Here is a 14,238-nt window from a genome sequence, read left to right on the forward strand (position 1 = left end):
AGTGCTCTGGTTAGCGGAACAGGAGAGCCTAAGGAGTTAAACCAGCCCCAGACTGTGCCTCAGCGAAGCCTTAGCTGCACTGCTGCATTGTGGGCCAAATGCCCTCATTGGAGAGACAGTGTTGTAGGTTAGCCTCACATTCTTAAGTGCTGCACAGCTTGAAAAACCAGTCGGCGTAGCCATGGTAACAGCAGAGGGCACCGTGGAGGAGAGGCATTTCTTTGCTGATCCCAGGGATCACATAAAGAGACAGACTCACAAGGACACAAGGACCTGGCATGTTCTTAAACAATATGCTTCTCGCTCTTGTTGGAGGTTTTGTACCACAGTTAAGAAACAATAAGGCTAAATGAGCGACTGAATGAACTTTAACACAATTGCAGTTACAGTAATTGAATCATTTAGACTCCTTGAGCTGACATAAGACAAAGACTTAACCGGTAAAGTAATTAGAGGCCTGATGTGCTAAACTCTGTCATTACCCCGTCCCCAACTTTCTCTATTCAGACAAAGTAGACCACAGTGATTTCAATAGACGCTGGCATTAAGGCTCTCACATAGTGCAACCAGTTCAATATGGGAAGAGCTACAATTTGGAAGTGAAGAACAAAACATAGTCAGAGCAGAGTGTGACTGGAAAGATTTCCAGCGCAGGGTCAGTGGCTGAAAGGCACCATGGATGAAGTGCTCCTTTAATACACTTCACTCCAGTAACCCCACAGACAAGGAACCAGCCACAGGAGATCTCACAAGTCATTTCACCAAATAGAGGGTGATTACCTCCCAAACTGCCCTATAAACAAAGTGACAATCACAACCAAAACCAGGCTGGATTCTGGTAACACCCTTCCACATGTCCCAAAAAAGTAAGTTTCTTTTGAAGCACAATGCCAAACGAAGAATAACTGAAACAAACTAATACAAAAGAGCAATTTACTTTTTCCTATCATACTGTCTGTGGGTGAAAAGGAGAACTGTGTAGTGAATAACTACAGACATGGACCTGGAAGTCTGAGGTTAGAGCCAGCATTAAGTGAGGGGAAAATAAAACTGCTCCCAAGGCAAAAATGAACAAATAAGGTCTGCAAATGTATAGCAGGGATTTTATGTGAATCATCTTTAGTATACAGTGGGGCAAAAAAGTATTTAGTCAGCCACCAATTGTGCAAGTTCTCCCACTTAAAAAGATGAGAGAGGCCTGTAATTTTCATCATAGGTACACTTCAACTATGAGAGACAAATTAAGAAAAGAAATCCAGAAAATCACATTGTAGGATTTTTAATGAATTTATTTGCAAATTCCTTGGAAAAATAAGTATTTGGTCACCTACAAACAAGCAAGATTTCGGGCTCTCACAGACCTGTAACTTCTTCTTTAAGAGGCTCCTCTGTCCTCCACTCGTTACCTGTATTAATGGCACCTGTTTGAACTTGTTATCAGTATAAAAAACACCTGTCCACAACCTCAAACAGTCACACTCCACTATGGCCAAGACCAAAGAGCTGTCAAAGGACACTAGAACCAGATCAACTGTGGGAGCAATTATAAAAAAAATGGAAGACATACAAGACCACTAATAATGTCCCTTGATCTCGTGGGGTCAAAATGATCACAAGAACGGAGAGCAAAAATCCCAGAACCACACGGGGGGACCTAGTGAATGACCTGCAGAGAGCTGGGACCAAAGTAACAAAGACTACCATCAGTAACACACTACACCGCCAGGGACTCAAATCCTGCAGTGCCAGACGTGTCCCCCTGCTTAAGCCAGTACATGTCCAGGCTCATCTGGAGTTTGCTAGAAAGCATTTGGATGATCCAGAAGAGGATTGGGAGAATGTCATATGGTCAGATGAAACCAAAATAGAACTTTTTGGTAAAAACTCAACTCGTCGTGTTTGGAGGGGAAAGAATGCTGAGTTGCATCCAAAGAACACCATACCTACTGTGAAGAATGGGGGTGGAAACATCATGCTTTGGGGCTGTTTTTCTGCAAAGGGACCAGGACGACTGATCCGTGTAAAGAAAAGAATGAATGGGGCCATGTATTGTGAGATTTTGAGTGAAAACCTCCTTCCATCAGCAAGGGCATTGAAGATGAAACGTGGCTGGGTCTTTCAGCATGACAATGATCCCAAACACACCGCCCGGGCAACGAAGGAGTGGCTTCGTAAGAAGCATTTCAAGGTCCTGGAGTGGCCTAGCCAGTCTCCAGATCTCAACCCCATAGAAAATCTGGAGGGAGTTGAAAGTCCGTGTTGCCCAGCGACAGCCCCAAAACATCACTGCTCTAGAGGAGATCTGCATGGAGGAATGGGCCAAAATACCAGCAACAGTGTGTGAAAACCTTGTGAAGACTTACAGAAAACATTTGACCTCTGTCATTGCCAACAAAGGGTATATAACAAAGTATTGAGATGAACTTTTGTTATTGACCAAATACTTATTTTCCACCATAATTTGCAAATGAATTCATTAAAAATCCTACAATGTGATTTTCTGGATTTCTTTTCTCATTTTGTCTCTCATAGTTGAAGTGTACCTATGATGAAAATTACAGGCCTCTCTCATCTTTTTAAGTGGGAGAACTTGCACAATTGGTGGCTGACTAAATACTTTTTTGCCCCACTGTAAATGCCAAACAAACGTGTACGGTGTGCTTCAGTCGGTTGTTTTTGTAATTCAGCAGGCCGTAGAGTAGTAATTGTACCTCTACATAAGTAGAGAACAAAAGACGTCATTTATCTTATAGAGACTGATGCATGCACAATTATATGCCACAAAGCCATAACATCTAAAAAATAGATCACTTCAGCACAAATCTGCAAATGTGACTCCCAAAAAAGCTGATTTAATATAATAAAGAGACATAAAACCAAACTGCTGAGTTTGAGATACTCATCCCAAAGTCTGTATTCACTTTGCCTTCATTATTATTCCTGCCATACTGTCTGCAGAAAAACAGGAACAGTGATTAAGTACAGACATGGACCTGGCCCAGCCAGTTTAGCTCGGTTTCACAGGGCTGCAGCTAGTGTAGCAGCAGGCAGAAACAGACAGAACAGACACTAACAGCAGGCTGGTTGAAAAATACAGTGCTTACTTGTCATCCTTCTCATAAATGTTGAGTCCCAGTGCGTCCACTCCCAGCCACAGCTCTGTTCCCTTCTTGTTCTTGATGTCAAAGTAGTTGACTCCGTACATTTCCAGGTCCTGGGCGATCTTCAGGTACTCCAGCATAGCATCCTCCCTGCAAGAATGGACAGAGGACAACATTAAGTTATTATTTAAATCTATTCTTAATAACTCAATGAGTGAGATTATATGAAAACACACACTCACTTTAACATTCCACGGTGCTCCTCATGCCACACCTGAATCCTCTCCTCCCACTGCTCTCTGGATAACTTGTGCTGCTCCATGACTCTAGAAAGAGAAAAGAAAGCAACAAAGATCAGCTACATTAAAAGATCAGCTACATCTCCACACAGAGATCACTAACAGGCAAGACAATCTGATATATTTGGTTTGATAAATAACATTGTGGGCTCTTTTGTCATGCAAGCTTTGCACTGTGCAAAGTCCGACTTAGTGTGTGTGTGTTTTTACTTGTCTGCATTAGGTTGGTACTGCTAACTTTGCTCTCACTGTGACTTGCTGTGCGCCAGATTGAGAGGAAAGGCATAATAGGGTGTGTGCTGCTGGCATTCCAGCAGCGCACTGCTACTTCAAGGCAAAATTGGTGCTTTCTGTGCACCATCAGACACCCATATAAGCCTGAAAAATAATCCACTTTTATCTGCCTTGGACTCAAAACATTGTAGTTGTTTCATCGATATCTTCTACTGCCACCCAGCAGGTATCCAGGCTGGTCAACAGCAATGCCATTGTGACAACCTCAGGATACATAGGAAAGACACAAATTCACATGGCTAAACACAATGACCTCCAGGCTTTCAATATGTCCAGACAGGGGAATTAAAAAGAAACATCATTATGTACTTGACAGCATATTTGAGCTCCTGTTTTTCACACATCAAAATCATTGCATGTTCCTAACTTCTACAGATGATGACAGGAGCCCATACGATTTTACATGCTTGTCACCAGTCACCCACCAAAATCATTACCTGCTTCAACCATGAAAATACCACGAGAATGCAGCCACTGTCTTGGCCCACTGTTCATGGTGCACTTGACTCTGCTTTGTGGTCTGTGTCATGACTAATGATGTATTAAAGCTTTGATCTTCCTCTTGTGGCAGGTATTACTTCGTAACATCTTGCCTTTTGATCTAGGTATTAATATAAGAGAGCTTGATTCGCTGCTCTTTTTGATTCTACTGGCATATCTCACCTGTTTGGCAGTAGGCGTTCAGACAGCAGGTATCCAGGCTGGTGGACTTCTTTGTTGTAGTCTCCAAACTTGGCCTGAACAGAGTAGGAGGCAAGCAGCACGGCTGTCTCGGGTGGACAGTAAACCTCGTCGCTCAGGATGCCCTCCTTCACCTGCAGAAAGAAAAGCTTCTGGGTGATGTCCTGGATCAGCTCCTCAGACACATCCTCCGGGAAGAACTTGGCCCGAAACCTGAACTGCAGCGGGTTTTCCTTCTTCACGTCCTGGGACGACACCTGTAGAGGAATTACACGCCATACTGTTGTTAAGGAACATACAGTATAAAAGAAATACAAAAAACGTAGAGTAAAAATAGCAATTCGCCATCTCACGGAGGTTTTTTTTGCCAGACTATTTGTTTGTCTTTAGCAGTGACTTTCCTGGTGGTTCCGCTGGTTGCTTGGCAGCAGCCCCTGTTGGACAGAGCCAGGCTAGCTGCTTCCCCCTGTATCAACTCTTTATGCTAAGCTAACCAGCTGCTATGTCCAGCATTATATTTACCAAATAGACTTGACAGAGTCATCTTCTCATCTCTCGCTTGGCAAGAAAACAAAAGTGTATTTTTGCACTTTTTGTAGAATTTCAATCATCTGGAAAAGCTGGATTGTACTAAACTGAGTATTATCAGTTGTACGGTATCTGTCAAGATATTGTTTTTCTTAAATTTGAGAGCCAGGATATGATCATCTGGGAATCATGATGGTTTATCATTTTACTCTTATAAAACAAGTATAAATCATGACTCTTTCAAACCTGTAAACTGTTATTTGCTAAAAAAAGAATCAAATTCAGCAACATAAATAAATACTCTGTGTCAATATTTAATACATTAGGAAATGGCTTACAGTTCCGCAGTTATATGGCAGCCCTGCCCTCACTAACATGGGATCTACCATCCTTATTTAGGGGAAATACACTTTAATAACTCTCAACTACAGTACGTGTTTACACAATGTGCCTCTTCCTCTAATTTCAAAACAGGAACCAAACGGTTTTGATGGAGAGAATGGGGCTGCGAATATTCCAGTTTGAGCGAGGTATTGTGCTGATCAGCTGCAGCGCAGCGTCAGCACACAGTGTACAGTTTACTGCTGCTGACTGAGGCAAGCATATCCCTTTCTCTCTCAGTGACCCTTGCAAATGCAAAGTGCAAATTTGCTTTCGCAGTTTGGCTAGACAGATTAGCATGGTTTCCTACATTTGTTTCTTAATCTATTCACTATATTTTTTACAGTATGTAGTTAATGCTGCACTACTAAGCACAAGAGCCAGTAGAGTCTAATGCAGTGGTTCCCAACCTGGGGTCCGGTGACCCCTCAGGGGAAAGGGCAAAGATCACAGGGGGTGCGCAAGTCTTTATCTGGTTTGAGGTTGAGGTAAAAAAAAATGTTTGTACGTGTTAAACAAATTATAATAATACACTAGAATATACAATGTATACAAAAGTCTGTATAAAAACTATATATTTTTGTTCTCGCTTAAAATTGTAGGCATGCTACTTAGTAAGCCAAACCTCCAGGACCTCTTAACCTGGGACCCGTGCTGTCATCAGGTCAGCTGCCGTTTTTCCTGCCGCCACGGCATCACTATTTTATGAATGAAACATAGCGGAGAAATGTAAAAGTGCTGATAACTCCTCTGTATCAAAAGAGTTACCTCAACTCTCTATCTCAAGAGTTACCTCAACTTTGGTTTTGGGGGGGGGGCTCAGCTTTTCTTAGACATAAGTAGGGGGCATCCACAATGCAACTTGACTGCAGACATTTTTGTCAGAGACTCAGGTGTGATAGCTACAAATGTAGCCTCAAGCTGCTAGCATCTAGCAAAGATGAGGACCGGGCTGGTCTGTTGAGCTCACTTCTTTCTCCACTAACTCTAAACGTCTTCTTCAAACTTATAGTCTTCAGACCCAACAGACGTTGACTTGAGTGACATTACTTTAGTAATTATTTTAGTTTATCTGATTTCGTGCAGCTCTCTCTGGAGCCACAAAAGGTTTTATAAAAAATGATTTATGTATGAAGTAGTACTTTCTAAGACCTGTAAACAGACGTTGAATGATTAATTCAGAACTGGTCTAAAAGGCTGCTGGGGTTGGTAGATCATTCAGAAACTGTAATACCAAAACAATCTTAAACATCTGGAATTCTATTTATTTGTAAACATGACTTCATTCCTCTGGTTGATTTGCTTTTTGCATAACTGATTACACCAGTTTGATTATGAGCAGCTTTAGGAGTAACAGTTAGTAAAGGTACAGTAACTTGTGTTTACTCAAGGACAACAGAGAAGAACCAAAGCAGTTCTGGTTCACAAAGAGTTCATTCTCTTGTCAAATAATCCACCTCCAGCTGATTACATGTGGTGCTCCGACCACCCGGCAGACAGAAACTGGCAAAAATGATCTGCCATGTCGAAAGTAGAACCACAAAACAGCATGTGAATATATACATACTGTATTACGGTGGCTACTGATTGACTAAAAAGCAAACACTGGAGCTCAGAGAAAGAATGCATCCTTTCTCTATTGTTTATATATTTGACTCCACAGGAAAAGGAAGAGACACTGGGTGAAATGACCATGTACAGTAGGTAGCAGGTACCATGATATGCTAACTTATACTACTTATATTATGAAATAACAAGCATGACAGTATAAATAGCCCTGTGTTGTCTAATTAACAATATAACTTACAGTATTTACAATTATGATTCATGACTAAATGATGAACTATTGACACACACACTCCATTGTTTTTTCCCCCAATCCAAAAGATCTATTATTCTTAATAATTTGAGCATTTAAAATATAGGAAGATTATTATGAGACAACATCAAACAAAAATTTTTCAAGATGGATCTTACCTTTTTGTCCAGTTTTAGCCAAGTGTAGTAACCTTTGCCATCCATATACTGAAGTCCGAAGTACCAGACCTCACGTAAGCCAATGGTTTTCACCACCTGCACAGAGAAAAACAATAAGCAATCTATTAGTCGTTTGGTCTATGACATGTACAAAAGCTTTAAATGTCTTGTTTTATCTCAACAAAAGTCCAAAACCCTAAAGGTGATCAGTTTGATATATGACAAAGAATATCAGTAAATCCTCACATTTGAGAAGCAACCTGAGAAACTGAAGCATTTTTTTCACAATTTCTGCTTGATAAATGACAAGATTACACAATTATAGAGACGATCCGATACAATTTTTTTCTTCCCGATACCGATTCCGATACCTGAACTTCAGTATCAACCGATACTGAGTGCAGATCCCATACCAGTGCGTTACTATTATTTTTTAACAGATGTATACTACTAACCCTGTATGGATGTGATATGATTGCTATCATTGTTGTATGGTCTGGCTCCAGTTAAACCTTTTGTGAAACAAACTAATACAGTCATACATCTAGAGTTTCATAAGTGAAAAGGTATCTGAGGGTTTTTGGTATCGGAACAACTCCGCTCAATTATCAAAATAGTTGCTAATTTTTTTTCTGTCAATCAACCTATAGTTTCAGCTCGAAAACACACACTGGAAAAAAAAAAAAAAAAAGCCTTAGCGTCAGTTTTCCACATCACCTAGATACAAAAATCAATCAACATACACCAGATAATATTATCTTCCAGGAACATCTTCATAGATTAAAAGGCAGGAACCTTGTAATGGGAAAATAGTTCCAATTTGTCATGGCAGACACATGCGTGATACAATATCAACTAAGAAAGGAGATGCAGGTATTTCACCTAATTTGACCAGACTTAACACAGTCTTACTCTACTCTAAGAATTCACAACCAGCTCGTCCAGGAAAATGGACTATGAGATCACGATGCAACCGTAGTCGCCAACACAAAGAGATCACACTTCAATAATAAATGAAGTCCTTTTGCCAATAAACGTGAATGAATCACTGATGGTTTTCTTCCAGCAGAACAAGGAGTTGTGAAAAGGACTTTGAAGGCTTTACAGACACTGGCAAGGCCTCAAGAATCTAACCTTAAGGTGACATACTTAGGTAGGTTAATCTGGTGAATCACCCTCATAGTATTACACATTCCCAGGCCTGAGTATGGTATTGGCTACAGTAGTGATACAAACAGTCAACTACTGTCAGGGCAAGTAAAAGTACACTCAAAAACACTGAATGTTTATTGTCTGAAGCAAAGTGGCAAACCTTGTAGTATTGATCTTTTTTTTTTTTTAAGAGTAGTCTTCAAATTGGCACTAAGGCTGCAACTAACAAATTATTACATTATCAATCAATCGGTCGATTATTTTCTTGATTCATCTATTAAACATTTGGTCTGTAAAATGTCAGAAAAAAGGGTGAGAAATGTTTTTCTAAATCCCAAAGTGTCATTTCCAAATTGCTTGTTTTGTTTGACCAAAAGCCCAGAATTTGCGCGTTTCATTTGGGTAATACCTAGTAATGGTAAGTTTTTACACTTTTTACTAAATTAAGAGTGTTTTCTCTACTTGAAGTAAAACTTCTCTCTGTCTGTTGCAATATGCCACGGCACACAAGAGCACGACGAGGCCTGGTCTCTAACAAAGTGGTCCCATTGTGTGACCAGTGAGAAGTGATACTGTATAACTGCATTACCAGCATCCTGTCTCTGACTCAAGGAACAGACTGAGAAGGCTGGAGCGAGACGGGGGGAGTCTGCTGTTACTTATTGGCAAAACTGCAACAGCTAAAACTCCTCATTATTAACATCCAAAAGGCAGATTATGAGCCAGTTTTAATTTCAATCGCACTGGAAATGCTTAAAAGAGTTTTTTAGATCAGCAATTTGAAGATTTTTTTCCACCCATTTCTGACTGTGCAGCTGAGGCATAAAGTGAAAAACCAGTTATAGATCTGGAATAATCACTTGTGCTGCAGGAGGAGTTACCATTTTCCACTGTGCTTCGAGGAAAAACCTCAATGACCAGAGGCTCTTTATGGTCTTCAGAGAGGCAGAGACATTTTCCAACAGCACTGTGTAGGTATTCATGTTTTTGTGTGTATGCTGTTAAGTGGGGCAATGTCTGTGCCGGGCCCTTTTGGAATGGAATCACTGCCAAATTCCCCACCCAGTCACCAGGTGAGGTGTTAAATTGCCTGTGTGAAGTTTGAATCAACACGTTGGCACTCCGGCCAAGCTCCTCCCTTTTAATGGACAACACAAAATACAGGGCAGTCTGACCTGTGGGAGTAAAAATGGATGGCTTTGATTCAGGGAGCTTTTTCAGATTGTATTTAGTGCAGCAACAACAACAACAACAACAACAAGCACTACAAGGGGGCCTGAAATGAGAGAGGCTGCATCTCACCTGAAATGAAACTCATAAGGCCTCAGAAAACAATCAGCCCTTTCATGCTGGTTTTGCTTTGGGGTCTACAGAGTAAGAGGAAGAGAAACAGAGTGGGCCACCGTTCGGATACCTAAATGAACCTAAATGATTTTCTCAGGGGATGAGCTACTGTAGAGAGGCTTGGTACAACCTTGGCATTAACAAGGAGGTAATCATTTGAATCTTTAAAAACGTTGTACTTTACTTGATAAATAGATAAACTATATTATCGTATAACTTATTATATAATATTATTATGTATTATTATTATATAACTTTAATAACATGTTGTACATGTTATCAGCACCTGCTGGCAACGGTTACTGAAAATAATACAGTTCATTAGAGGAGGATTAAATCTGAATCTGGGGATTCAGATTCAGTAAACTGACATGGCAGCAGGTTGCTTTGGCAGGCTGCCTCAACTTTATTGGGTTGTTAGGTCGCTCCAATGTACGCCGAGAGCTCCTAACACCTCAGATATTCGTTCGAAGTCAGAGTAATGAAAACAGAACACTCCACTGAAAACCTAGGGTTTCTACAGGGTTCACAAAGTCAAATGTAAGACTTTTTTTTCCCGTTTTAACACCACACAGAATGCAATTTAATACCTGTTTCACAGTGATATGGTATGAATGTATGATGGTAAATCAGTAGGGACAATAAAGCCTATTATTTATTATTATATTGTCACATTTTTTCAGCACTTCCCACCAGTACATAACAATAACTCTTAATGATAAAAAATAATTACATTTACTTTACATTACAACTTGAACCGGACAAACAGCAGGAATGGATGAATGCATTAACCAATTGAAAATGATTAATTCATTTAAGTTAATTAAAGTTTTTGTTATAATCGACACTCGCCCATTCTGAGTCGATGAGCTTCCTAGTAACTGTAGCTAGCAGTAGAGTACAGTGTTTAATGGTGGTGACTGAAACTCCACAAAAACAGCCTCCTGCACGCACAATTCAACAATCCTACTTTTAGTTCATTGGTCTATAACGTCTCCTGACAGCCACTAACCACATACAAATTTTTTTTCATGACTAACATTACTGTCTACAGCAAGCGAAAGGAAAACATTTTTAAGACTTTTGTCAATCAAATGCAAGACTTTGTAATACCTTCTAATGTCTTTTTTGATGAGGAAACTGAATTAAATGCTTTTTTACCCTGCAAAACTATAAATTGTCTTTGCAATTGTATCCAGCCTTGGGGAAAAAATCTAGATATATAATCTAGAGAATATAGATATGTATAAAATCTCCTTTTGCAAGATCTTAAGCAGAAGCACAAGTAAACTGGCAATGATTAAAAAACCAGGAACTCAGTGAAACATTTGCAGTCAGGTCAAAGTACCGGTAGTTAAACCTTTTAACAAACTCTTAAGAACAGTGTCACCACCCACTTCAGACTCATTTTAGTTTGAAGGAACAAAAGTTGCAGTGCCACATAGAAATGGTTAGCATGACTTGAGTCTGCAGCCTCATCTCACAGCGATCTGAGAGTGAAAGTTTCTTCGCCTGGTTTATGGGAGCTTGGGCCCTGTGGTGAGAGAGAGGAATGCCACTGGGCTGCAACAGCTTTGCTCACTACATCCTCTGGGCTGAATACCGTGGAGTTCTCCAGCAACTGAGAAGGAGAAGGGAGGGGTTCACCCAGTCGGGCCCCAAACAGGGACCAGCACAAAGATGAAAAAGGTTGTTTCATGGTGGTGACGGGGCAGTGGGTACTGGCCCTAAAGGAAATGGGTCTATTGCTGTCAGACCACACATTAATTGTGAGTGAACAGTAAAGGGAATGTTACAAAGAGTTGAATATCTGAGAATAGTTCTGCTGCAATACTACAGCACAGAATAATAGCCATCATGCAATATGTTCCCTCTTTTGACTTGGAACAGCTTTTCAGCAATTTTTGAATGTGGCTTTGACATGTGGGTTGGGTGCATAAGTGAACTAGTTTCATATTTTGCTCCTGGCAGTGGCACCCGTCAACCAGATTATTCAGACTTGGATTCAGTTTAAGACATCGTTGAACTTTTTAAAATGCTCCTACGTTTTCATCTGTCTAACATCAACCCTGTGTTCCGAAACTGAAATTGAAAGCCTTTTGACACTGCATTATCACAGAAGAAAGCATTTTAAGATTGGGTCTGAACACAGCAGACAGACTAACTAGTATATCTACTGTAAACCGTGACTGCTGTGATTTTTCTAATTGAGGCTCAATGAAACAAGCAGCAGTGAACAGTCACATGGAAGTGGAACTGTGCGAGGGTGTGGAGGGGAGTGGCAGAAGTTTCTCTTTAAGAGCAGCATGACAGGGACTAAGGTTATGATCAGCGCAGACCACACAGGCCACACCAGGCCTTACACTCGTTCTGAAAATGAGCTCACTGGTGTCACTCAGCATTTCCACAGAACCTGTGTGAGTGTCCTTGTGCCTTTGCAGCTTATTAGTGCCAAAGCACCCATTTGAAACTAAAAATCAGGCTGCTGACAGACTTTAGGGAAACGGCCACTAAATGTCAGCCAAATGAAACGGTAGACACTGGGAACGGCTGCTCAGACTTAAGACAAGGTGTGAAGCCTCATGGACAGTTTCCCATGCTCATAAAGTAAATTGTATCTTTGCACTAAAATAGAGCACTGAACTCTGACAGTATCACAGGGAGTGAGGAATTCCCCAACACCTATAAATAGGGAGACGTCAAAGGCGAATATCTGGGTCCTCAGCTATTCCTTCCTATAACAAAACCACACAGAGCTTTAGAGCAGAAGCCCCACTGTGTCATAAGTGCTGACTTGGTCAAACGACATCTAAACATAAGCAATGACATCAATATCACACAAAACATCTGAATATTATAGGGTAACACTTTACTTGAAAGTATCTACACAAGAGTGACATGACACTGTCATGACACAGTCATGACACATGAACCCTAACCCTAACCATATTTTGTCATGACAAAAACCAAATGACACTTACTAAAAGAAGTGTTATGTCATTAACGTTTATGACTTGTTTATGACACATTCATGACAGTTTCATGTCACTCTTATGTAAATACCTTCAAGTAAAGTGTAACCTATTATAGTTGATGTGTATGGATATTATGCGTAACATGGTTGTATTCATTTGTTTTTTTCAATAAAATGTTCTCGACATGAAGGTTGAATCCCCTGACATGCAGCCAGAAATACACACAGTCGCTACACTTGCTATTGAAAAACGAGTTGTACAGGAAGTGGCTAAAACAATGCCTTTCCTCCCCTGGTGCTGTCATACAGCCTCGGAGGAGCTCGCGCTAATGACATATCATCTACATTTGGATTTTAGGTATTGAGATTTACAATAAAAGTTTACAACATAAGGAAATGCAAGTGACCAGTAACAGGAGGGTAACACAAGGGTCATGAACAAAACACCATGCCACACACTACCACTTGTATTGGACAAACATTGATACCCTAACTAACCTTTACATTTATTACACACCAAAAAATAGATTTCCTAAAAAGGTGCCAGACAAATAGGGATTCATTTTTATGTTCCCATTAATGCCATTAATCATTAGTTTAATAAATGTCTCAAGCTATCTTTGTTCACTGATGTTAAGCTGCATTTTTTCATCACAGGAAACCATTCATAAGAATCCCTGAACCTCAGAGGGAAGACAGAGACTGATAAGGACACTTGAAGCCAAAAGCTCCTGTAATCTTGTCTGTAGGAGATAGGCTACCTTTTCTGACCTGGATGTAATGAATGGAAAGAGCTTTGGAGGGATGATTCCTTTCCGAACACCTAACGTCCTAACGTCAATCCAGTTAGTAAGATTATGAAGGTTGTAGCAGTTTGGAAAAGAATTATAGAAGCAGCGGTAGTAGAAATATGCAACAGCAGAGTATAGCTGGACTTGAAAACACAGCTGTCAACAAAATCAGTTTAATTTCATTTGTAAAACACTTAAGAGATAAAAATACGTCCAACCTTTGGGAAATTTGATTCCTTGCTGAGAAGATAGATACCACTCTGGTGTCTTTGCATGAAGTATTAAGCTGGAGCCAGCAATTTGTTATCCTAGCTTAGCATAAAGACTGGAAAGGGATAAAACAGCTAGCCTGTCTCTGTCCAAAGGTAACTAAATCCACTGACCAGCACATGTAAAGCTCACTGATTAACACGATACATCTCATTTATTTGTACAAAGAAACACGGTCAAAATGACAATTAGCTGTTTTATAGAGAGTTACTGTATGTGCCGAACTAATTTGTTGGCTGGGAAAAGAAACTTCCTGGAGTCCTGCACGTAACTCCCGTACAACCACATTTTAAGAACAGAAACAAGACCCGTTCATTAGTGAGCATGTGAGATGCTGGTAGGCAGATATATATCTCTGGACAGAGATCTCTAACTCTGGACAGATGTTTCTCCCTATTTCCAGTCTTTGTGCTAAGCTAAGCTAACAAGCTTCTGGCTCCAGCTTC

General features: G+C 40.4%; 1 protein-coding gene across 1 annotated transcript in view; it reads right to left on the reverse strand.

The window, feature by feature from the left end:
* ezrb (ezrin b) overlaps positions 1–14,238 on the reverse strand; it is a 39,015-nt gene that overhangs the window by 13,942 nt on the left and 10,835 nt on the right. Inside the window, exons 4-7 of the mRNA XM_078275227.1 lie at positions 7,262–7,357; positions 4,358–4,632; positions 3,344–3,427; positions 3,105–3,251 (exon numbers count right to left, since the gene is read on the reverse strand). Of these exons, the coding sequence (XP_078131353.1) occupies positions 3,105–3,251; positions 3,344–3,427; positions 4,358–4,632; positions 7,262–7,357 (602 nt within the window). The remainder of the gene's footprint in view (positions 1–3,104; positions 3,252–3,343; positions 3,428–4,357; positions 4,633–7,261; positions 7,358–14,238) is intronic.

This window comes from Sander vitreus, chromosome 18, assembly GCF_031162955.1.
Source record: "Sander vitreus isolate 19-12246 chromosome 18, sanVit1, whole genome shotgun sequence".
NCBI lineage: Eukaryota > Metazoa > Chordata > Actinopteri > Perciformes > Percidae > Sander > Sander vitreus.